The 26,145-nt window shown below is 43.2% G+C and overlaps 1 protein-coding gene across 4 annotated transcripts; it reads left to right on the forward strand.

Moving 5' to 3' along the window:
- On the forward strand, positions 1–25,840 carry LOC121573892 (SH3 domain-binding protein 2). Of its 4 annotated transcripts, XM_041886273.1 has the most exons (14): positions 1–409; positions 732–928; positions 11,335–11,474; positions 14,375–14,477; positions 17,251–17,368; positions 20,196–20,263; positions 20,541–20,626; positions 20,722–20,793; positions 21,054–21,738; positions 21,937–22,057; positions 23,844–23,899; positions 24,111–24,186; positions 24,522–24,581; positions 24,714–25,840. In XM_041886273.1, exons 3-14 carry the CDS (start codon positions 11,339–11,341, stop codon positions 24,849–24,851), a joined length of 1,719 nt encoding a protein of 572 aa, XP_041742207.1. In that variant the 5' UTR covers positions 1–409; positions 732–928; positions 11,335–11,338; the 3' UTR covers positions 24,852–25,840. The 4 variants fall into 4 exon arrangements, with proteins under 4 accessions (XP_041742207.1, XP_041742206.1, XP_041742205.1 ...); XM_041886272.1 differs by lacking the exon at positions 732–928; XM_041886271.1 differs by lacking the exons at positions 1–409; positions 732–928 and adding an exon at positions 6,968–7,196 and having other exon boundaries at positions 21,940–22,057.
- The last annotated feature ends 305 nt before the right edge of the window (positions 25,841–26,145 follow it).

Below are 26,145 nucleotides of genomic sequence, written 5' to 3' on the forward strand. Positions count from 1 at the left end.
ATGTGCTGTACTTCGTACTGTACGTTATGGACAGTGTGCTGCTTTATTTATGAATGGGTGGTCAGAATGAGTGTCACATGTAATTAAATGTCAGAGTTATGTACAATGTGAAACCGTGCAGACGTGCGTTCTCCTACAGTAGGACTACCGCCGAACTACTGCTGCCACAGCCGCAACCGTCACCGGGACCACGTCACACCCAGCCACGGATGACCTTGCAGCCAGAGGGGGACCAAAAGTGTGGTTGAATACGACTGTTCAGAATGGCTCCCTGCTCATGCATGTTTTCCTCTCCCACCTCTGTCGCCTGCAATGGATCGGACCATGGGCTGGGTGCCACAGACGCTTGATGACAACGGAAGACGAGGAGCGACTGCCAAATGATTATCGACAAACGGAGGAACCAACGGTAATAATAATAATAATATGCCATTTAGCCATGAGCAACCGACGAAGGATGGTGGCGGCGGCTATCTTGGACAATCCTCCAGCAACATGGATATTATCTATGGGACTGAGTTTGGTTTGTGATTGTGTACACCTGAGATTTTTGAAGTAAAAACCGCTAAACTTTTAAGCCTTGTCTGTGTGGTGGCCAGTGATCTAGAACCTGAACTAAAGATAAACGCAAGTTACTTTCTTTTCCTACATGACAGTTAAGAATAAACATTTTGATAAGTATTTTAGTGTGTGTAGATTGTCTTCCATTATCTCTTTCTTCCTTATTTCAGTGACATTTCTGGTTCCTATTCCGCTGTAAGACGTTCAACGTGCCTTGGTGGGCGTGGATTATTGGCTAGCGTGGTTTGATTGTCAGGGGGATGTAAAAAGCCACCAGGAGAAGTCAGTCAGTCAGTGATACACAAACGACACTAGGACGCCCCGGCTGTGAGAGACAACACAACCTGGAAGTTGCCCAACTGACAAGGTAGTCCAAGTACTTCCTCTCTGGTCTGGCTGGTGACATGATGCACATTAATCTGTTTTCCATGCTAGTACTCTGTCTGTTCTAGCAGGAATCACCATGGTGAGTCTCACCCTCTTTCACTTTCACAAGCTTTCTCTCAGCGTTGTCTCAGACGACTACTATAAGCAACATGGGGGAGATAGTAACAGTAAGGCTACAGCCATATACAGTGGGTATCATAAGTATTTTTTTCACATTTTGTTGCTACAAAGTGGGATTTAAATGAATTGAATTGTGATTTTTGCACACCTGGATTCTGCAATATTTTCCCATTATTCTTTTCAAAATGTATTTAAGCTCTGTCAAGGTGTTGGGGATCATGGCTAGACAGCAGTGTAAGTATTGTCATAGATTTTCAAGAAGATTTAAGTCAAAACAGTAACTTGGCCACTTGGGAACATTCACTGTCTTCTTGGTAAGCAACTCCAGTGTAGATTTGGCCTTGTGTTGTAGGTTATTTTAATTCCTCTCCCAGTGTCTGGTGTAAAGCAGACTGAAGTAGGTTTTCCTCTAGGGTTTTGCCTGTGCTTGGCGTATCTTTTTATCCTGAAAAACTCCCAAGGCTTTGCCGACGTCAAGCATACCCATACCATGATGCAGCCACCACCATGCTTGAAAATACGGAGGCGGTTACTCAGTGACGTGTTGTGTTGGATCTGCCCCAAATATAAGGCTTTGCATTTAGGCCAAAAAGTTTACTTTAGTGCCTTGTTGCATACAGGATGCATATTCTGTATATTTGTATTCTTCTTTTCACTCTGTCATTTAGGTCATTATTGTGGAGTAACTACAATGTTGTTGATCCATCCTCAGTTAATTCCCTTCACAGCCATTGAACTCTGTAGCTGTTTTAAAATCAGCAATGGCCTCATGGTGACATCCCTGAGCAGTTTCCTTCCTGTCCTGCAGCTCAGTTCAGAAGGACGACTATCTTTGTGGTGTCTGGGTGGTTTAGTACATCATCCACAGCATCATTATTAATTTGACCATGCTTAAAGAGATATTAATTGTTATTGTTACCTATCTACCAATACTGCCATACTTTGAGGCTTTCGAAAAGCTGCCTGAGTGAGCGAGGTAACTTTGGTCAACTCTGAGTTCAACTCGGGATAACCGGTCATACGAAAGTGGCTGACCTTTTAAACAGATACATTTCTATGGCAATGAATCCTTCAGAACTAATCTGCTCCGGGACAGGCAAACTTACAGCTAACTCCACATACCCTGAATGAAATGACCGGGCCGTGAGTTGAGGACCAATGAAATCGGATTCCAAATATTGCGTCATCATCCTATTCATTTGAAGAAGACGACTTGTTAAATATTTTATTCATCAAATGATTTGTTGTTGTTGTGTTAAATAAAATAATGTAAAAATATATCACACATTTAGTAATGACAGAATGCATTTTAAACTTCACACAATGTAACACTTCTGCTGAATTTGCAAGATAACTTTTATTTCATTTAGATTTCGGCATAAATGAAAATGTGGCACTGACTCGCCCATGGATTGATGTTTCAGCATTGTCTCAATGAAGAGTTCAGCATTCGACTAGCCATGTACGTGCATTTACACGGCTGCTAGAGTTAGCGGCAGGCAGATTAGCAATATCCACCGTCATAGTACGGATGAAGCCTGACCTGGAATGTGAAAAAGTTATACATCCTGACCGGTTGCATCACCGCCTAGTATGGCAACTGCTCGGCATCTGACCGTAAGGCGCTACAGAGGGTAGTGCATACTGCCCAGTATATCACTGGGGCCAAGCTTCCTGCCATCCAGGACCTATATACTAGGCGGTGTCAGAGGAAAGCCCAAAAAAGTGTCAAAGACTCCAGTCACCCAAGTCATAGACTGTTCTCTCTGCTATCACACGGCAAGCGGTACCAGAGCGCCAAGTCTAGGACCAAAAGGCTCCTTAACAGCTTCTACCGCCCAAGCCCAAGCCGGACTATTTTTCATACTGCCCCCCCGTGGGAATCGAACCCACAATTCCATGCTCTACCAACTGAGCTACATCCCTGCCGGCCATTCCCTCCCCTACCCTGGGCCAATTGTGCGCCGCCCCATGGGTCTCCCGGTCGAGGCCGGCCATGACAGAGCCTGGATTCGAACCAGGATCTCTAGTGGCACAGCTAGCACTGTGATGCAGTGCCTTAGACCACTGCACCACTCGGTACCCCCTGTACATAGCCTCGTTATTGTTATTTTACTTTTTATAATTTTTTACTTTAGTTTATTTGGTAAATACAGTGAGGGAAAAGTATTTGATCCCCTGCTGATTTTGTACATTTGCCCACTGACAAAGACATGATCAGTCTATAATTTTAATGGTAGGTTTATTTGAACAGTGAGAGACAGAATAACAACAACAAAATCCAGAAAAAAACGCATGTCAAAAATGTTATAAATTGATTTGCATTTTAATGAGGGAAATAAGTATTTGACCCCTCTGCAAAACATGACTTAGTACTTGGTGGCAAAACCCTTTTTGGCAATCACAGAGGTCAGATGTTTCTTGTAGTTGGCCACCAGGTTTGCACACATCTCAGGAGGGATTCTGTCCCACTCCTCTTTGCAGATCTTCTCCAAGTCATTAAGGTTTCGAGCCTGACGTTTGGCAACTCGAACCTTCAGCTCCCTCCACAGATTTTCTATGGGATTAAGGTCTGCAGACTGGCTAGGCCACTCCAGGACCTTAATGTGCTTCTTCTTGAGCCACTCCTTTGTTGCCTTGGCCGTGTGTTTTGGGTTATTGTCATGCTGGAATACCCATCCACGACCCATTTTCAATGCCCTGGCTGAGGGAAGGAGGTTCTCACCCAAGATTTGACGGTACATGGCCCCGTCCATCGTCCCTTTGATGCAGTGAAGTTGTCCTGTCCCCTTAGCAGAAAAACACCCCCAAAGCATAATATTTCCACCTCCATGTTTGACGGTGGGGATGGTGTTCTTGGGGTCATAGGCAGCATTCCTCCTCCAAACACGGCGAGTTGAGTTGATGCCAAAGAGCTCGGTTTTGGTCTCATCTGAGCACAACACTTTCACCCAGTTCTCCTCTGAATTATTCAGATGTTCATTGGTAAACTTCAGACGGGCCTGTATATGTGCCTTCTTGAGCAGGGGGACCTTGCGGGCGCTGCAGGATTTCAGTCCTTCACGGCGTAGTGTGTTACCAATTGTTTTCTTGGTGACTAAGGTCCCAGCTGCCTTGAGATCATTGACAAGATCCTCCCGTGTAGTTCTGGGCTGATTCCTCACTGTTCTCATGATCATTGCAACTCCACGAGGTGAGATCTTGCATGGAGCCCCAGGCCGAGGGAGATTGACAGTTTCTTCCATTTGCGAATAATCGCACCAACTGTTGTCACCTTTTCACCAAGCTGCTTGGCGATGGTCTTGTAGCCCATTCCAGCCTTGTGTAGGTCTACAATCCCTGACATCCTTGGAGAGCTCTTTGGTCTTGGCAATGGTGGAGGGTTTGGAATCTGATTGATTGATTGCTTCTGTGGACAGGTGTCTTTTATACAGGTAACAAGCTGAGATTAGGAGCACTCCCTTTAAGAGTGTGCTCCTAATCACAGCTCGTTACCTGTATAAAAGACACCTGTCCACAGATTGAGAGGGGGTCATACTTATTTCCCTCATTAAAATGCAAATCAATTTATAATATTTTTGACATGCGTTTTTCTGGATTTTTGTTGTTGTTATTATGTCTCTCACTGTTCAAATAAACCTACCATTAAAATTATAGACTGATCATGTCTTTGTCAGTGGGCAAACGTACAAAATCAGCAGGGGATCAAATACTTTTTTCCCTCACTGTATTTTCTTAACTCTTTCTTGAACTGCGTTGTTGGTTAAGGGCTTGTAAGTAAGAATTTCACGGTAAGGTCTACACCTGTTGTATTCGGCGCATGTGACAAATAAAGTTTGATTTGATTTGAAGTTAACTGAAGTTAGATCGCGTTCGAAACCCCTGAGTAGATCTAGCTTGCTTTGCAGGATACCCCCCAGGTCTTTGTAGTTGAACCTGCGCTTGAAATTCAGTACTTGACTAAGGGACCTTTACAGATTTTGTATGTATGGGGTAGTCTTTCAAAAATCATGTCATCCCCAATTATTTCACATAGTCAGTCCATGTAATTTATGTGGTTTGTTAAGCTAAATGTTACTCCTGAACTAGATTAGGTTTGCCTAAACAAAAGGGGTGAATACTTTTGCAACAACTATATTTTAGTTATTACATTTTTATTAATTTGTTAACTTTTGTAGAATTTTCTTTTCACTCTGACATTAGAGTATTTTGTGTAGATCAATAACCCAAAAAATCACAACTAAACCCATTTCAATCCCACTTTGTTGCGCAAAAAAAAAAAAGCACTAGGATAACTTTTGTAGGCCCATGGATCAACCATGGATCAACCTTTATAAAAGTAAAACATTTTCTCTACGCCCCATTGCAAAATGTGTCTAATTTAAAAAAAATTTTTTTTTGCTGTCCATGTTTTTACTTAGGGCCGGCTCTGACTACATGTGTGGGTATGCAGACCCGCGAGCCACTGCGGCCCCTCATGATGAGTTCAGATTTTTTGTGGCCCCCACCCCCATCAAAGTTGCCCGTCCCTGACTTAGCTAGCCTATATCTTATCTAATATGAAAAAAGTCCATTGATAATATGGGTCCATAAAGTATTTTACCACTCCAATGACTTTGATACTGTATCAAATGAGATAATGGACTTCAAAGGTCATAGTTGTTTGTGGAGTTTAGTGATGAAAGAACGACCACACCAAATTAACTTGATTGTATAATAATAAATAATAATACATATTATTTACGCCTTTCAAGATACCAAAGGACACTTACAGAGTAAGAAATATAATAAAAATTAACAAAAATAAACATGACACTTCTATAAGCAAAGTACAATACAAAAAGGAGCATGGCACCCCAAAAAATTGCTTCATTACAGTATAGGCCTATCACAGCATTTTATTTAGAATCTAATGTAGCGAAATGTGGAGCACTTATCTACATTTTAAGAGAAGTGGATGCTGTGCGCATTTCTCTTCAATGGCACATGCAGCTTGGACTAAATGTGATTTTGTAAATGATCTAAAGACATGGGCGTGACAAGTTATTTTGAGTGTTCTGGTTTGTGTACATGCTTAGCCTTAAAGTTGTAAATGCGAGGGTACCAGTGCACTTTATGGTGCTAAAGAAGTGCAGGAAGTGGCCTTGTGTTCACTGCATACCACTGATGTTAAGAAGAGAGAGCAGTTTTCTTCTACAGGACTCAACGGGTAAGCACAATATTAATGTCAAATAAACAGAATTTAGCTGTTTAATGGATAGATTTAATGGATAGATCTATGGACAGGGTTTTTCCTTGTGCTGCATCTTTCAAATCAGTGAATTGTTATTGTTTAGTATTTCTGAGAGGCCACGCTAATATCATAAGCTAACCTCCTGTGCTACCAGCTACATCCTTTAGCAAGCTTTGGTCTTTGGTCTACACATAGGATGTTGATCAAAGGACACTAGAAAGTAAGAAAGTAGTTTATGTGTATTACTGTGTAATAACCATTTTGTTATTACACATGGTTGATATACATTTAACATTTTAGTCATTTAGCAGCACTGCTAAATGAGGAGCTGTTAGATGCATGTGATTTGGATGCACATTGTAGAATACAGGACACATGGTGTTCTGCCTATAGGTCATAGTGGCACTCTCGGGATATTTGTCCGTGACGGTGTGACCCCTTTCATTGTTCCATGGTGCTGGGGGGTGGAAAGTCCCACCAACAGCCAGCACACTGTCTGTGACCCTGTGGGCTGAGAGGCTGAATGTATGAGGGCGTCATCCAATCAGCCGTTCTGCCTCAGAGAGCAGGAAGTAGCTTCTCAGGCACGTCGGCCAATGTGGAGCGTGGGCCCCGAGACGAGGCCCTCCGGAAATGAGCCGCTGCTTCTCAGCATTCAGGCAGCGCCTCAAACGGACAGCCTCTCCAGGAGTATCTATCTATTTATTAGTACAGCAGCACACTCTGTCTGTCTGTCCCTGTCTTCTGTCCGTCCGTCTGTCTGCTCAACCTGTCGGAAATAACATGGTAGCGAGGACTGCCTTGCACCACCCATGGCTGTGTCAGTGAGAAAAAAGAAGTTGTTTGTCCTTGCGAGCAAGCCCAGTGTGAGAATGTGTTGGGAACGGGATATCATGTAAGTGTGAGGCGTAATACTTTCCTACCTACTCAGTTTGTTGTATATTTGGTGATGCAGTGAAAGAGAAAGACTTCAGGTCTCAGGTGCCAGTGAGATCATTGATGACAAGTAGCCCTACCAGTGTGGAAGAGGATGGCTATCATGGTTTCAACTATCAACCTTTCTCAACAAGGACTTTATGATGGGCAACAAACACTGTTATGTCATCAATTTAACTGATGGACAGCTTATTTTATTGGGAGTTATAAAGCAAAGGTGTTTGCAACTGTTTAAATACAGTCATATTGAAAATCCTGTTTACAGGAAACGAGATCGCGCTCACAGGCACTCCCATTTGGGAACACACACTTTTACTTTATCACTGTGTTACTCTCTGATTGTGATTAACATGTTCAGGAAAGTAAAAGGGACGCATCCCCTAAACTAAAGCCCTTAGTCCAGAATCTAAACTAAAGCTATTAGTCCTGAATCTAAACTAAAGCTCTTAGTCCTGAATCTAAACTAAAGCTAATAGTCCTGAATCTAAACTAAAGCTCTTAGTCCTGAATCTAAACTAAAGCTCTTAGTTCTGAATCTAAACTAAAGCTCTTAGTCCTGAATCTAAACTAAAGCCCTTAGTCCTGAATCTAAACTAAAGCTATTAGTCCTGAATCTAAACTAAAGCTATTAGTCCTGAATCTAAACTAAAGCTCTTAGTCCTGAATCTAAACTAAAGCTATTAGTCCTGAATCTAAACTAAAGCTCTTAGTCCTGAATCTAAACTAAAGCTCTTAGTCCTGAATCTAAACTAAAGCTATTAGTCCTGAATCTAAACTAAAGCTCTTAGTCCTGAATCTAAACTAAAGCTCTTAGTTCTGAATCTAAACTAAAGCTCTTAGTCCTGAATCTAAACTAAAGCTCTTAGTCCTGAATCTAAACTAAAGCTCTTAGTCCTGAATCTAATAAGAGGAACTGGTGCTTGTTTTGTCATGTTGCTGCTTTTTTACAGTATTTATTATTCTGGGCATGCACTGCCTCCCTCTGTAATCAGAGTGTGTAATCAGAGTGACAGCTTCCTGTAGAGAGGCCATGCTCATATTAGGAGACAGGAAGTGATGCGGGGGAAAGCCAAGCTCCCCCAAAAAGCAGAATGAGGTTGTTGCTGCTACAGCGTAGCCTGCCATGAGTGAAGGCTGAAAGAAATGCACGTACTCTGTGTTGTCGGAAACTTGGTTGACCAGGGGAACAGAAACTCATCATGTTCCCTACATGGCCTTGCTTACTCTCCTTCCTCTGTGGAGTAGGCCTACACCTTTAGATTGTCCAACAGCTGTGAGTGTTGTACACCTGTTAGACTATGCTCATCAACGTTCTTCATTCGACTGTGGTGGAACCAGCTGCTATCAGCTGAGCAGACATCTGCAAAACCAGAGATATAATCATGAGGTACAAACATGGCAACACTGTGGGTGGGAAATTTATGTCAAAGGTACAGTTAAGGATGCTGATCTTTTCCCCACACCTTTGTGGTTGTTTCCCTTTTAATGTGTAGATCAGGAAGGAAGGAGTAGTGTAAAGTCCCCCAAACATTCTCATGAAAATTGCAAAATCATAGTTGCGTAGATGAGAGCACACTGTGAATCGTTCACACTGTATTTTTGTAGTTTCATTTAGTTTCTCCTCTAGAAACATGGGTTGTGTTGAGTAGTTTGCCGGTGGATTGTTGCATGTAGCAGTAGGAAGTAGGTTTGAATAATAACTTTGTATTCTATACTTGCCACTCCTGTTTACATCTGAGTTCCTGGCAAAAAGGAGTTATCCAATCCTAATTAGCATCTCTGTCTCACTCAGCAGTGAGGTTAGAGAGTTCAGAACACACGTTTGTGCTGAAAAGCCCTTCTTACATTCAAGGTGACTGTGGATTTGGACCTTCCCCCTATACCTATAAAGGGATACTTTGAGATTTTTCCCCAGAGTCAGATGAACTTTATATTTTTATGTCTCTGTGTCCAGTACGAAGGAAGTTGGAGGTAGTTTTGCGAGCCAATGCTTACTAGCATTAGTGCAATGACTGGAAGTCTATGGGTATCTGCTAGCATGCTAAAGTATCCCTTCAATCAAGTAACTCTACCCACATGTACATATTACCTCAACTACCTCAACTAGCCGGTGCCCCCGCACATTGACTCTGCACCGGTACCCCCCTGCATATAGCCTCCCTACTGTTATTTTATTTTACTTCTGCTCTTTTTTTCACAACACTTTTTTTGTTGTTTTATTTTACTTTTTTATTAAGAAATAAATGCATTGTTGGTTAAGGGCTGTAAGTAAGCATTTCACGGTAATGTCTACAACTGTTGTATTCGGCGCATGTGGCAAATAAAATTTGATTTGATTATTACTGACATCAAATAAATCTGAATATTGTTATAAGCCATAGCTCTGATAATTTATTTCTATCACCTATTATATATAAGATAAGATTAACTGCAATAAGTTAGGTGTAATGCAAATTATTCTTCACACAAAGAGACCATTCTGTTCATGCAGTCCTTCATTTTTTAATCAGAGAGTAACTTAACCTCTCTTTCCCTTTTACAACCACAAGTATCCAACACAACAAATAGCCAGGGCATGCAGTCAGGTTGGTGGAATGAGTCCGTCCGTAGGTCTCACACCCTGCATGCCTTTTGAACAGCGATTATCACAAACATCAAAAGGTGGCAGCAGGACAGATGAACACTGCCGTTGTCCTTTCAAGTCCCCTTGAAGCAGAGGCCACAAACAGGTCAGAAATTACCAAGCCACCCAACTGAGTCCAAAACATGTCAATCTGCTTGCCTCGTCACAGTCCAATTTAGATGCTAAAGATAGGTCGCATAAACATATTTAAACATGAAAGCGTTTGCATAAATACTTCATACTTTTCTTCCCCGGCCTAATCCACGAATCAGACTAAACTACATTCCTGCATCCTTATTGAAGCTCCCTGCCTGGCTGTTTCCTCCTGTGGAGAGTTAAATTACCCCTGACTGACTCTGGGGAGAGATGCAGATTACCCATGCCTCATTTCCATCCTCCTCTAACAGTCAGACCTTACGCCTCTGCACTCGTCCCTTGGCTGTCAACGGAAGCCCCTCTCCCCTCATCTGGTGCTCCGCAGTCACTTGTAGAATGAATCAGATTGACTATTTTCTTCCCCTTGCTAGTATATTTGTCCTTGTGGGTTTGGAGGCTGCTGGTTTCCCTGTACTCCCTCCCAGAAGGCAGGCAGCCATCGTCAGGGCAAGGAAAGGCAAGGCAGGCACACTGGGCGGCAAGGCAGGAAGCACACAAAACAGGGTGCAATCAACAGCTCTGAAAGGGCATGAGGCACATTCCAGGGGAAATGTCCAGTTTCCTGTCTGCTTGTCTGGTTCAGGGTCAAGGTTTGAGACTGCAGGTTTTCGACTGTGTTAGGGTTTTAGAGATTTAGAGGAGAGTGTGGTGTGTGTCTCTCTGAGTCTGCCTTAGCGCTCTCTCTCTCCGTCTCGGTCGGATTTAGAAGTTAGCAGAGTCCGAGTGGTGTGGTTCTCTCATTGTGTTTATTCATGTATCTCCTCAGGGAGAGCTCAGCAGTTCAGACCCTCAGGAGACGAATGAGCAGGAGGTAAGCTGCTGCTGGGGCACGTTTCCCAGGCATTATAGGTTTAGATTGGATGGCAGACCTATTGGCTGGGGTGTTTGTTTCTTTGTTTCTATGTAGAATTGATGTGGTGTCATTGTTGATGGAACTTAGTGAGGATAAATTGCAGTGAAATGTTTGCTGTCATGTGAGTTTCAAGTGGAGAGAAAGTTGCTGGGTCAGGATATGTAAGATGTTTCCTATGACTGAGCCATAATGAGATGTTTATTTTATTATGTTGATATGGTCTGAATCCTCAAGTCTTCAAGTGCTGCTTGTTCATGATGTGTTGCTGTTTTTGTGCAATCAGATTCAGAGTTCACTGTGGTGTTATTATTGAAAGATGCAGCTGCTGAGAGAATAATTTAGCGTTACATCTCAGAAATGTCAAGTTAGATAAACATATATGAACCGATATGTTCAGCCCACTGCCAGCTCTGTGATGTGTACTGTGGTGTATGATGTGTTATTTCTCCCTCCTTGTACCCTCAGAAACATGACTTCAGTAGAGGTCTCCTGGCCCGTCCCCATGAGGGCCATCGGCGCTCAGAACCTGCTCACCATGCCAGGGGGTGTGTGCCACTCTGGTTACGTGCACAAGAAAGGAGGGAGCCAGTTCAGCCTTATGAAGTGTGAGTAGCCTTACAGTACATAACATTACTTACACACAGTGGGGAGAACAAGTATTTGATTACACTGCCGATTTTGCACGTTTTCCTACTTACAAAGCAAGTAGAGGTCTGTAATTGTTTATCATAGGTACACTTCAACTGTGAGAGACAGAATCTAAAACAAAAATCCAGAAAATCACATTGTATGATTTTTAAGTAATTAATTTGCATTTTATTGCATGACATAAGTATTTGATACATCAGAAAAGCAGAACTTAATATTTGGTACAGAAACCTTTGTTTGCAATTACAGAGATCATACGTTTCCTGTAGGTCTTGACCAGGTTTGCACACACTGCAGCAGGGATTTTGGCCCACTCCTCCATACAGACCTTCTCCAGATCCTTCAGGTTTCGGGGGCTGTCGCTGGGCAATACAGACTTTCAGCTCCCTCCAAAGATGTTCTATTGGGTTCAGGTCTGGAGACTGGCTAGGCCACTCCAGGACCTTGAGATGCTTCTTACGGAGCCACTCCTTAGTTGCCCTGGCTGTGTGTTTCGGGTCGTTGTCATGCTGGAAGACCCAGCCACGACCCATCTTCAATGCTCTTACTGAGGGAAGGAGGTTGTTGGCCAAGATCTCACGATACATGGCCCCATCCATCCTCCCCTCAATACGGTGCAGTCGTCCTGTCCCCTTTGCAGAAAAGCATCCCCAAAGAATGATGTTTCCACCTCCATTCTTCACGGTTGGGATGGTGTTCTTGGGGTTGTACTCATCCTTCTTCTTCCTCCAAACACGGCGAGTGGAGTTTAGACCAAAAAGCGCTATTTTTGTCTCATCAGACCACATGACCTTCTCCCATTCCTCCTCTGGATCATCCAGATGTTCATTGGCAAACTTCATACAGGCCTAGACATGCGCTGGCTTGAGCAGGGGGACCTTGCGTACGCTGCAGGATTTTAATCCATGACGGCGTAGTGTGTTACTAATGGTTTTCTTTGAGACTGTGGTCCCAGCTCTCTTCAGGTCATTGACCAGGTCCTGCCGTGTAGTTCTGGGCTGATCCCTCACCTTCCTCATGATCATTGATGCCCCACGAGGTGAGATCTTGCATGGAGCCCCAGACCGAGGGTGATTGACCATCATCTTGAACTTCTTCCATTTTCTAATAATTGTTGCCTTCTCACCAAGCTGCTTGCCTATTGTCCTGTAGCCCATCCCAGCCTTGTGCAGGTCTACAATTTTATCCCTGATGTCCTTACACAGCTCTCTGGTCTTGGCCATTGTGGAGAGGTTGGAGTCTGTTTGATTGAGTGTGTGGACAGGTGTCTTTTATACAGGTAACGAGGTCAAACAGATGCAGTTAATACCGGTAATGAGTGGAGAACAGGAGGGCTTCTTAAAGAAAAACTAACAGGTCTGTGAGAGCCGGAATTCTTACTGGTTGGTAGGTGATCAAATACTTATGTCATGCAATAAAATGCAAATGAATTACTTAAAAATCATACAATGTGATTTTCTGGATTTTAGTTTTAGATTCCGTCTCTCACAAATTGCAATATCCGTACTGTGAGACGCCTAAGACAACGCTACAGGGAGACAGGATGGACAGCTGATCGTCCTCGCAGTGGCAGACCACATGTAACAACACCTGCACAGGATCAGTACATCCGAACATCACACCTGCGGGACAGGTACAGGATGGCAACAACAACTGCCAGAGTTACACCAGGAACGCACAATCCCTCCATCAGTGCTCAGACTGTCTGCAATAGGCTGAGAGAGGCTGGACTGAGGGCTTGTAGGCCTGTTGTAAGGCAGGTCCTCACCAGACATCACCGGCAACAACGTTGCCTATGGGCACAAACCCACCGTCGCTGGACCAGACAGGACTGGCAAAAAGTGCTCTTCACTGACGAGTCGCGGTTTTGTCTCACCAGGGGTGATTTGCATTTATCGTCGAAGGAATGAGCGTTACACCGAGGCCTGTACTCTGGAGTGGGATCGATTTGGAGGTGGAGGGTCCGTCCTGGTCTGGGAGGTGTGTCACAGCATCATCGGACTGAGCTTGTTGTCATTGCAGGCAGTCTCAATGCTGTGCGTTACAGGGAAGACATCCTCCTCCCTCATGTGATACCCTTCCTGCAGGCTCATCCTGACATGACCCTCCAGCATGACAATGCCACCAGCCATACTGCTTGTTCTGTGCGTGATTTCCTTCAAGACAGGAATGTCAGTGTTCTGCCATGGCCAGCGAAGAGCCCGGATCTCAATCCCATTGAGCACGTCTGGGACCTGTTGGATCGGAGGGTGAGGGCTAGGGCCATTCCCCCCAGAAATGTCAGGGAACTTGCAGGTGCCTTGGTGGAAGAGTGGGGTAACATCTCACAGCAAGAACTGGCAAATCTGGTGCAGTCCATGAGGAGGAGATGCACTGCAGTACTTAATGCAGCTGGTGGCCACACCAGATACTGACTGTTACTTTTGATTTTAACCCCCCCTTTGTTCAGGGACACATTATTCAATTTCTGTTAGTCAAATGTCTGTGGAACTTGTTCAGTTTATGTCTCAGTAGTTGAATCTTGTTATGTTCATACAAATATTTACACGTTAAGTTTGCTGAAAATAAACGCAGTTGACAGTGAGAGGACGTTTCTTTTTTTGCTGAGTTTACATACATACATACATTCATTCATACATTACATGGCTCATTAATGTTTACTGTACCAAGAGATTCTGGGATTCTGACAAAGGTCTGAGATGAGTGGCACTGCATACTTTCATCTCATCACAACGTTTAGTTCACCAGTCCCTTGCAGGGTTGGAGATTCATCAAATTAGGAGAACATATTTGCTTTTATGCATGGCTTATGAGTGAGACCTTTCCTTATGTTTTCTTTCCTTCTGCAATCTTTCAGGGCCTCTTCGCTACTTAATCATCCACAAGGGATGTGTGTATTACTTCAAGAGCAGCACCAGTCCTGCACCGCAAGGAGCTTTCTCTCTCAATGGCTACAACAGGTCAGTGTCCACTATTGTGTCCTCTCTGGACAACATGCAGTTGTCTTTTTGCACAGAAGTACATTAATTTGAATAGGCTTTGGCAAAACATGTTGGCATTCTCACATAGGCATACATATGTTTATCAATGTTTAAAATACAGCTGGCATTGTCAGTTGCAATCAGTTTGTTATGCTGAGAAATCCTGATCAGATGAGAAAGTCTGTTGACAATGAAAGCATTTCTCAATGTGCTGTTCTTTCCCACCTGGACAAAAGGAACCCCTATGTGAGAATGCTGTTCATTGACTATAGCTCAGCGTTCAACACCATAGTGCCCTCCAAGCTCATCACTAAGCTAAGGACCCTGGGACTGAACACCTCCCTCTGCAACTGGATCCTGGACTTCCTGATGGGCCGCCCCCAGGTGGTGAGGGTAAGCAACAACACATCCGCCACGTTGACCCTCAACACGGGGGCCCCTCAGGGGCTTAGTCCGCTCCTGTACTCCCTGTTCACCCACGACTGCGTGGCCGCGCACGTCTCCAACACCATCATTAAGTTTGCCGACGACACGATGGTGGTAGGCCTGATCACTGACGACGATGAGACAGTCTATAGGGAGGAGGTCAGAGACCTGGCAGTGTGGTGCCAGGACAACAACCTCTCTCTCAACGTGAACAAGACAAAGGAGCTGATCGTGAACTACAGGAAACGGAGGGCCGAGCACGTCCCCATTCACATCGACAGGGCTGTAGTGGAGCGGGTCGAGAGCTTCAAGTTCCTCAGTGTCCACATCACTAAGGTCCTATCATGGTCCAAACACACAACAACGCCTCTTCCCCCTCAGGAGGCTGAAAATATTTGGCATGGGCCCTCAGATCCTCCAAAAGTTCTACAGCTGCACCATTGAGAGCATCTTGACTGACTGCATCACCGCTTGGTATGGCAACTGCTTGGCATCCGACCGCAAGGCGCTACAGAGGGTAGTGCATGCGGCCCAGTACATCACTGGGGCCGAGCTCCCTACCATCCAGGACCTCTATACCAGGCGGGGTCAGAGGAAGGCCCTAAGAATTTTAAAAGACTCAAGTCATAGACTGTTCTCTCTGCTACCGCACACCAAGTCTGGGACCAAAAGGTTCTTGAACAGCTTCTACCCCCAAGCCATAAGACTGCTGAACAGTTAATATAATGGCTACCCAGACTATTTGCATTGACCCCCTTTTTTTTATTTGCACTGACTCTCTTGCACTGGCTCTATGCACACTCACTGGACTCTACTCACACACACACACTCCCACTAGATATGCTCACACACACAAAACACACAAACACATGCATATTGACACCACACACACACGCACACATTGACACACTTTCAAACTCTTTCACACTCTTCACATAAGCTTCTGCTACTCTGTTTACTATCTATCCTGATTGCCTAGTCACCCCTACCTACATGTACATAATACCTCAACTACCTCGTACCCCTGCACATTGACTCGGTACCGGTACTCCTTGTATATAGTCTTGTTATTGTTATTTTATTGTGTTACTATTTCCTTTTCTTAAACATTTTGACAACTTTTCTTGTTGGGAAAGGGCTCGTAAGCATTTTCTGTGGTAAAGTCTACACCTGTTGTATTCGGCGCATGTAACAAATACAATTTGATTTGATTTTGAGTGTTGATGTGCCACTTCCTGCTGATTGAGATCATCTCTATAAAGGTCTCGAGGTTTCGCTTACTATTACCAAACACAGGGGGGGACTCGTCATATTAATTCCTACATCAGGTCACAAGCCAATAATAGAGACAGCAATGTTCAACCATCTCTTTTCCATTTTTGTTTGACATTTGGAAAAGTTAAAGTGGCTATTGAAGTAGGCCCTAGCTTAGTCTGTGGTGTTTTCATTGAGTTCCTCCCTCTAATGAGTCCTTCCCTATAGAGGTATGCTGCAATTCCATGGTGGTAACTGTGTAATTACATGTCTGGAGTCTCCTCTCCATGCTCAGGCTGAGTATAAATAGAGCTTTAATACAGCTGTGCAGCTCTGGCACACTGAAACATGGCCAGACCTAATCAGCTCACACAGCATACAGTATGTGACATAGAAGTCATTATATGTTATTACAGCAATAATGAAAACGGTAATACATTAATAAACCAATGACACAGTTGCCAGATGGTTTTACCCACAAAATGTGAAATTGGATTGGTTAGAGTGAGGCCCCCCCCCCGCTTTTGCTCTCAGAACAGCCTCAATTCGTCGAGGCATGGACTCTACAAGGTGTCGAAAGCTTTCCACAGGGATGCTGGCCCATGTTGACTCCAATGCTTCCCACAGTTGTCAAGTTGGCTGGATGTCCTTTGGGTGGTGGACCATTTTTTATACACATGGGAAACTGTTACGCGTGAAAAACGGAGCAGCGTTGCAGTTCTTAACACAAACTGGTGCACCTAGCACCTACTACCATATCACTTTCAAAGGCACTTAAATCTTTTGTCTTGCCCATTCACTCTCTGAACAGCACACATACACAATCCATGTCTCAGTTGCCTCAAGGCTTAAAAAACCTTCTTTAATCTGTCTCCTCCCCTTCATCTACACTGATTTGAAGTGAATTTAACAAGTGACATCAATAAGGGATCATAGCTTTCACCTGGTCAGTCTGTCATGGAAAGAGCAGGTGTTCTTCATGTTTTGTACACTCAATTTGTTTCATAAATGTAGGCTACGTATGTAGTGTTCTCCAATGTGTGGTTTCAGTTTCTATTCCTCTCGTTGCCAGGGTGATGAGGGCAGCAGAAGAGACCACCTCCAGTAACGTGTTTCCCTTCAAAATCGTCCACTTCAGTAAGAAGCACCGTACCTGGTACTTCTCAGCAGCCAGTGAGGATGAGAGAAGGGTGAGGGGCGATACGTACAGATTAATAACCTCTCACATTCCTGGTAACACTACATAGATAATGGTGTGTGTGTGTGTGTGTGACCAGTCAAAAATGTGGACACACCTACTCATTCAAGAGTTTTTCTTTATTTTTTACTATGTTCTACATTGTAGAATAATAGTGAAGACATCAAAACTATGAAATAAAACATATGGAATCATGTAGTAACCATAAAAGTGTTAAACAAATCAAAATATATTTGGGATTTTTCAAAGTAGCCACCCATTGCCTTGATGACAGCTTTGCACACTCTTGGCATTCTCTCAACCAGCTTAACCTGGAATGCTTTTCCAACAGTCTTGAAGGAGTTCCCACATATATGCTGAGCACTTGTTGGCTGCTTTTCCTTCACTCTGCGGTCCAACTCATCCCAAACCATCTCAATTGGGTTGAGGTTGGGTGATTGTGGAGGCCAGGTCATCTGATGCAGCACTGCATCACTCTCCTTCTTGGTCAAATAGCCCTTGCACAGCCTGGAGGTGTGTTGGGTGATTGTCCTGTTGAAAAACAAATTATAGTCCCACTAAGTGCAAACCCGATGGGATGGCGTATCGCTGCAGAATGCTGTGGTAGCCATTCTGGTTAAGTGTGCCTTCAATTCTAAATAAATCACTGACAGTGTCACCAGCAAGGCACCCCCACACCATCACACCTCCTCCTCCATGCTTCACGGTGGGAACCACACATGCAGAGATAATCCGTTCACCTATTCTGCATCTCACAAAGACACGGCGGTTGGAACCAAAAATCGTAAATCTGGACTCATCAGACCAAAGGACAGATTTCCACCGGTCTAATATCCATTGCTCGTGTTTCTTGGCCCAAGCAAGGCTCTTCTTATTATTGGTGTCCTTTAGTAGTGGTTTCTTTGCAGCAATTCGACCATGAAGGCCTGATTCATGCAGTCTCCTCTGAACAATTGATGTTGAGATGTGTCTGTTACTTGAACTCTGTGAAGCATTTATTTGGGCTGCAATTTCTGAGGCTGGTAACTCTAATGAACTTATCCTCTGCAGCAGAGGTAACTCTGGGTCTTCCTTTCCTGTAGCGGTCCTCATGAGAGCCAGTTTCATCATAGCGCTTGATGATTTTTGTGACTGCACTTCAAGAAGCTCTACAAGTTCTTGACATTTTCCGTATTGACTGACCTTCATGTCTTAAAGTAATGATGGACTGTGGTTTCTCTTTGCTTATTTGAGCTGTTCTTGCCATAATATGGACCTGGTCTTTTACCAAATAGAGCTATCTTCTGTATACCAACCCTACCTTGTCACAACACAACTGAAAGCAATTCCACGTATTAACTTTTAACAAGGCACACCTGTTAATTGAAATGCATTCCAGGTGACTACCTCATGAAGCTGGTTGAGAGAATGCCAAGAGTGTGCAAAGCTGTCATCAAGGCAAAGGGTGGCTACTTTGAATAATCTAAAATCTAAAATATATTTTGATTTGTTTAACACTTTTTTGGTTACTACATGATTCCATATGTGTTCTTTCATAGTTTTGATGTCTTCACTATTATTCTACAATGTAGAAAATAGTAAAAATAAAGAAAAACCCTGGAATGAGTAGGTGTGTCCAAACTTTGGACTGGTACTGGTATGTGTGTGTGTGTGTGTATATATATATATATATATATATATATATATATATATATATATATATATACACTACATGACCAAAAGTATGTGGACAGCTGCTCGTCGAACATCTCATTCCAAAACAATAGGCATTAATATGGAGTTGGTCCCCCCTTCAATGGGGTTGAGGTCAGGGCTCTGTGCAGGCACCTCATTTTGTGCACGGGGGCATTGTCATGCTGAAACAGGAAAGGGCCTTCCCCAAACTGTTGCCATAAAGTTGGAAGCACATAATCGTTTAGAATGTCATTGAATGCTGTAGCGTAAAGATTTCCCTTCGCTGGAACTAAGGGGCCTAGCCCAAACCATGACAAACAGCCCCAGACCATTATTCCTCCTCCACCAAACTTTATAGTTGGCACTATGCATTCGGGCAGGTAGCGTTCTCCTGGTATCCGCTAAAACCAGATTAGTCCGTCGGACTGCCAGATGGTGAAGCGTGCTTCATCACTCCAGAGAACGCGTTTCCACTGCTCCAGAGTCCAATGACGGTGACCACTCCAGTCGACGCTTGGCATTGCGCATGGGGATGTTAGGCTTATGTGCGTCTGCTTGGCCATGGAAACCCATTTCATTAAGCTCCCGACGAACAGTTATTGTGCTGACGTTGCTTCCAGAGGCAGTTTGGAACTCGGTAGTGACTGTTGCAACCGAGGACAGATTATTTTTACACGCTACACGCTTCAGCACTCAGCGGTCCCATTCTGTGAGCTTGTGTGGCCTACCACTTTGCGGTTGAGCCGTTGTTGCTCCTAGACGTTTCCACTTCACAATAACAGCACTTACAGTTGACCGGGGCAGCTCTAGCAGGGCAGAAATGAGACGTACTGACTTGTTGGAAAGGTGGATGGTGCCACATTGAAAGTCACTGAGCTCTTCAGTAAGGCCATTCTACTGCCAATGTTTGTCTATGGAGATTGCATGGCTGTGTTCTCGATTTTATATACCTGTCAGCAACGGGTGTGGCTGAAATAGCTGAATCCACTAATTTGAAGGGTTGTCCACATACTTTTGTATATACAGTGTATATATATACATAGGGAAATGTATGCACTCACTACTTACTGTAAGGCGCTCTGGATAAGAGCATCTGCCAAATGACTAAAATGTAAATGTTTATGATTATTTTTGTCTACTAACAGAAATGGATGCGAAATCTGCGGAAAGAAATTGATCACTACAATGACAGAAGGGATTCACATGTTTCAAGGTAAGTCAACACAACCATTCCTTCACACAATCATATCATCTGTGGTGACTTCCTTTTTCTGATAAATGGTAGACTGTTTGGCTGCATGCTCTGATTGACTTTCTGAGCCTGCAGTTTTTATCTCCTAGATGAATATACAGTGTAAGCTCTTGCTGTGTTATAACAAGTATGAATGGGAGTCAGTGTATACATGATCAGTGAATTAATTAAATACAAGGTGATTCATGTAGTCCTCTCTTTGTCCTTAGTAGCCAATAACAATACTCTGTTGCCATAGTGACTCCGAATCTGATGCAGACAGCTTCTATGGATCGATCGAGTGCCCCATGGACATAACCCATGCCCCAGATGACCCAGAAGGCAGTAAGACATAATCACTTCTGAAGCAATGCGTCTCAGTTTCACAACACTTGTTTCATACAATTAACTCTGTGCACTAACAATTATGTCATTTCTAGATTACATGTTAGAGGATGAAGAAGACGATGAGGATGACTATGAAAAACCAGACAGCCCAGCAACATCTACTGGTAGGCCTACAGAATAGTAAATATCTTTGAGTTTGATGCTGTATTTGATGTGGCTGGTGCTATAACTGTGATAAACTGCCCTTGATGGGATTGGCATGTCATCACAATTCAAACTAATGGCCCCATCTTTTATGGCTAAATGATAACTATGCTGAAATCATTTTGTATCCTAACTTTTTGTCAGTGATTTACTGTATTACAAATGCACATTTTCCAGTTTTTTTTCTGTCACTGAATACCGTATTATGCTGCTATTGAAGGAAGGCCAACCGTCCCACCACCATCCTACCCACCTCCCCCAGTCCCATGCCAGTTCAGAATGGAATCCATGTCAGGATTCTGCAAAGGTCTCCCCCCTCCCGTGCCTGCCCCCAACAGGAGCACCACCAGCCCCCTTCCAAAGAAACCGCCAGCGCCCTTACCTCCACCCAAGCTCGGAGAGGTCAGCCACAACCAACATGGACACAAGGACATCCCAAACAAGGGCCCCCCTCGTCCTCCTCCCACCCACCTCAAGCCTAGCTCAGAGAGGAGTGCATGGAGTCCTAAGAGCCCGATACACCCTCCCCCTCCCATGGCCAGCCTAAAGATGCAAGCGATGATGGGGCAGATTTCTATCTCCACCATACCTGGGGGGAAACACAAAGACAGGATGCCCCCTGTTCCAGTGACCCTGCAGTCTCCCGCCACCCTGTCCATCTGCAGCGACCTGGAAAGGAAGATGGTGCTGCATTCCAGCCCTAGTCCACCTGGTTGCCGTGGCAACAACCCCAGTCACATTCCGAGCATGCCCAACCACTGCCTCAGCTCTAGACCAGCTCCAGATCTCCCACCACAGGCCTTGCCAGCACTGAACCACACCAAGCCTGGACTGTACAAACCACCCCTGGTACCCAAACTTCCATGTCCTGCGGTCAAGCCTAAACTACCCAGAGGGTCAGCACAGTAAGTGTCTCCTTTCAATTTCCTACAGATACAGGTAATCCCTGTTTCCTTTCAGGGAAACTCTATGAAAACTCTATGAATTATTCATAGAGTTTTCAGGAAAACTCTATGAATTATAATTTGATTTCAAGATTGTTATATTGTAATCTTTTACAACGCACAAATACAGCACAGTTTAAAACACCCATTTCTTCTCAGAAGATCTTCTCCAGATGGACAAAGCTTCCGGACCACAGTGGACGAGGTGCCTGCCTCTTTCAGAAAGAGCAGGGATCCATCCAAGGACACTGATGATGACTCTGATGAAGACTATGAGAATGTAAGCAGTCTCTATATTCTCATTTCCATTTTTGCCATTTAGCAGACGCTCTTATCCAGAGCGACTTACAGGAGCAATTAGGGTCAAGTGCCTTGCTCAATGGCACAGACAGAATTTTCACCTAGTCGACTCAGGGATTCAAACCAGTGACCTTTCGGTTACTGGCCCAATGCTCTTAACTGCTAGGCTACCTGCCACCCGTTCTCCATCGACTATAACTCTACTTTACACAGGCTATGAGAAAAACACCTGCGTTATGTGTTATGGTTTTGTTGTCATGTTTACTCAATTCCATAGTCTCATTGAACAAAATCATGTTCAGTGTACTATAGCTTAGTCTCATTGACCAGTGTACTATAGATTAGTCTCATTGACCAGTGTACTATAGATTAGTCTCATTGATCAGTGTAACATAGATTAGTCTCATTGACCAGTGTACTATAGATTAGTCTCATTGACCAGTGTACTATAGATTAGTCTCATTGACCAGTGTACTATAGATTAGTCTCATTGACCAGTGTACTATAGATTAGTCTCATTGACCAGTGTACTATAGATTAGTCTCATTGACCAGTGTACTATAGATTAGTCTCATTGACCAGTGTACTATAGATTAGTCTCATTGACCAGTGTACTATAGATTAGTCTCATTGATCAGTGTACTATAGATTAGTCTCATTGACCAGTGTACTATAGATTAGTCTCATTGACCAGTGTACTATAGATTAGTCTCATTGATCAGTGTACTATAGATTAGTCTCATTGATCAGTGTACTATAGATTAGTCTCATTGACCAGTGTACTATAGATTAGTCTCATTGACCAGTGTACTATAGATTAGTCTCATTGACCAGTGTACTATAGATTAGTCTCATTGATCAGTGTAACATAGATTAGTCTCATTGATCAGTGTACCATAGATTAGTCTCATTGATCAGTGTACCATAGATTAGTCTCATTGATCAGTGTACTATAGATTAGTCTCATTGACCAGTGTACTGTAGATTAGTCTCATTGACCAGTGTACTGTAGATTAGTCTCATTGACCAGTGTACTATAGATTAGTCTCATTGATCAGTGTAACATAGATTAGTCTCATTGATCAGTGTACTATAGCTTAGTCTCATTGATCAGTGTACCATAGATTAGTCTCATTGACCAGTGTACTATAGATTAGTCTCATTGACCAGTGTACTATAGATTAGTCTCATTGACCAGTGTACTATAGATTAGTCTCATTGACCAGTGTACTATAGATTAGTCTCATTGACCAGTGTACCATAGATTAGTCTCATTGATCAGTGTACCATAGATTAGTCTCATTGACCAGTGTACTGTAGATTAGTCTCATTGACCAGTGTACTATAGATTAGTCTCATTGACCAGTGTACTATAGATTAGTCTCATTGATCAGTGTAACATAGATTAGTCTCATTGATCAGTGTACCATAGATTAGTCTCATTGATCAGTGTACTATAGATTAGTCTCATTGACCAGTGTACTGTAGATTAGTCTCATTGATCAGTGTACCATAGATTAGTCTCATTGATCTTTGTAACATAGATTAGTCTCATTGACCAGTGTATTATAGATTAGTCTCATTGACCAGTGTACTATAGATTAGTCTCATTGACCAGTGTACTATAGATTAGTCTCATTGACCAGTGTACTGTAGATTAGTCTCATTGATCAGTGTACTATAGATTAGTCTTGGCCTGCTTGATGCAAATCTAACCTTCTAATGTGTCTTGTTGTTTTCTTTTCGCACGTTGTTTCTGACCTCAGATGCAATTACCAGATTCTGTGTTCATGGACACAACAGAAACAACCAATATTGAAAAGTAAGACATACTTAATTATTTCTGTACTGAACATTTGTTGAACCCCCCCTTGTTCATTTTTGTGAAATGGTTTTAAGTGCCCACTAGTGTTTGATCAGGGTGTGTTCGACCACTTCCTGATAATCAAGTCTCTGTTTTCTCTTGAGAGAAGAGCAGAACACATGTCTGACTGCAGTCTGACTGATACATTATTAATGTGCTTTAATTGCAGGTTATTTAAGGAAAGCTCCAGAACACCGCAGGATGGTCTCTACTGCTTCAGGAACTCAGGAACAAAGACATCAAAGGTACAAAATGCATTTACATTTACATTTTAGTCATTTAGCAGACGCTCTTATCCAGAGCGACTTACAGTTAGTGCATTTATCTTAAGACAGCTAGGTGGGATAACCACATATCACAGGCATAGTAAATACACTTTTCCTCAATAAAGTAGCTATCAGCAAAGTCAGGGGGGTCGAGGTGAGGAGGGGGATTCTTTGAAGTGTTAGGGTTTCAGGTGCTTTTCGCACCAACACATGCTGTGATGCATAAACATCTAGGGATTCACCACACATCACACAGTGATAATTGAAAGGAAACTGGTTTAGTGAATAATGTACATTTGTTCTCATTGAATAAGGTGCTGGTGGTGTGGGATGTGAGTGTGTGCAAGGCCAGAAACTACCGGCTCTTTGAGGAGGTCAGAACCACTGTCTTTACCTTCTCTGTCTACCAGGTCGATTGTCTGACAAAATCAATATTACAATGGAGGATTCCAGTACTATCTCTGTGTTGTTTGATGTTAATTTCATTGTGTTTGTTTATGGTTTAGGACTCCCGGGTGTTCTTGGAGTTAGAGATGACATTTCCCTCCCTGTCAGCCCTAGTGGAGCACTACCATAGCCACCCTCTACCCAATCACGGCTCTCTGTGTCTGCAGAAGCCATATGGTTACATCGTGCCAAGGTGACCCCGCCATGACCCCATCCTGAGGTCACGGCCTCATCTGCCCATATGGAGCCTCTCCTCTTTGGCGTCTACCATGGTTCTGCCACTGTAATGAACTACAGTAGAAACCTACTACAACAGAAACACAGCCACAGTGTCCACTGTAAAGCAAGGCAGATTGTTGCATCTCTGTAACAGAGCCTGAGTAAATGTTGGAGCGGTTCTGATGAGCATCATGGCATGGATTCTAGCCCTAAACAACCTTTGGGCAGAGGTGCAACGAGTGCAGATGGTTGCAGTTGTTGAAGAAAATATGGCATCTGTGACAATGAGGACAATGATCTGTATAGGTCTTTCTGTATGCTCAACTGGAGTGCCACAGGGTTACAGAACACAGTTGTATTATGTGAGGACTACTGCAGGACTAGTGCTGTAAAGGTCTGTCATTACACTGGATAGCAGCAGGTGAACTGCTGTGGTGTTGCCAAGAATACATGTTGGAGCAAGCAAATGTTAAGATTTGTGGGTTGAATGCACATAAATCTCAGTGCACAAAACCAGTGATATCTATGATCATGTAATCACACTTTAAATGAAACTGTCCACACATGTAGTATTGCACTGTATAGAATTGTATGTATTGTAAAAATCATTTTGTAAAGTTGTAAAAATATTATTTCGGATTATATAAAAATGTTTTTATAATGTATAACTGGATAACAGCAGAAGGCAGGTGTAGATTCCATTGGGTGGCGCTGTTTGGTGCCGCACCATGTAACCATGCCCATGCAATAGTCTGAGTGTGACTCAAGATGCAAATCAGTCCTCCATTTCCTAGTTGCTAAAATTATAATAGTTTGCCTAATTTCAGTTTATGTAACAGAACAATCAGTCATTGTGTATGGAATCATTGTACCATCTACACTGCTGTTAAATATCTTTACCATAACCAAAAATATTGTATTTTAAGCTGGTGTACAAAACCAAAATTAAAAGATGCAAAAACTAAAATTAAGAAGGGGAAGCATAGAAATAGTGCACATAGAACAGCTCTCTTTCAACGAGAATGAAAGATCTATGACTTACATATTGTAGCTTTAAGTCATAGAAAATAATGAACTGAAATGACATCCACATAATTACAATCAGACTTTTTCAGTAGAGAGAATTTTAGGTGAAACCATGGCTACTATATACTTCTATGTTGTAATCTTGTCTCATCTGTGTGTTATTCTCCAGCCCCGAGGACAAGTGCAACAGAATCACACACTGGACACACACTGATAGTGCTGGGCAGATATTAGCTCAGATAAAAT

The sequence above is a fragment of the Coregonus clupeaformis genome, chromosome 9 (assembly GCF_020615455.1).
Source record: "Coregonus clupeaformis isolate EN_2021a chromosome 9, ASM2061545v1, whole genome shotgun sequence".
Lineage (NCBI taxonomy): Eukaryota > Metazoa > Chordata > Actinopteri > Salmoniformes > Salmonidae > Coregonus > Coregonus clupeaformis.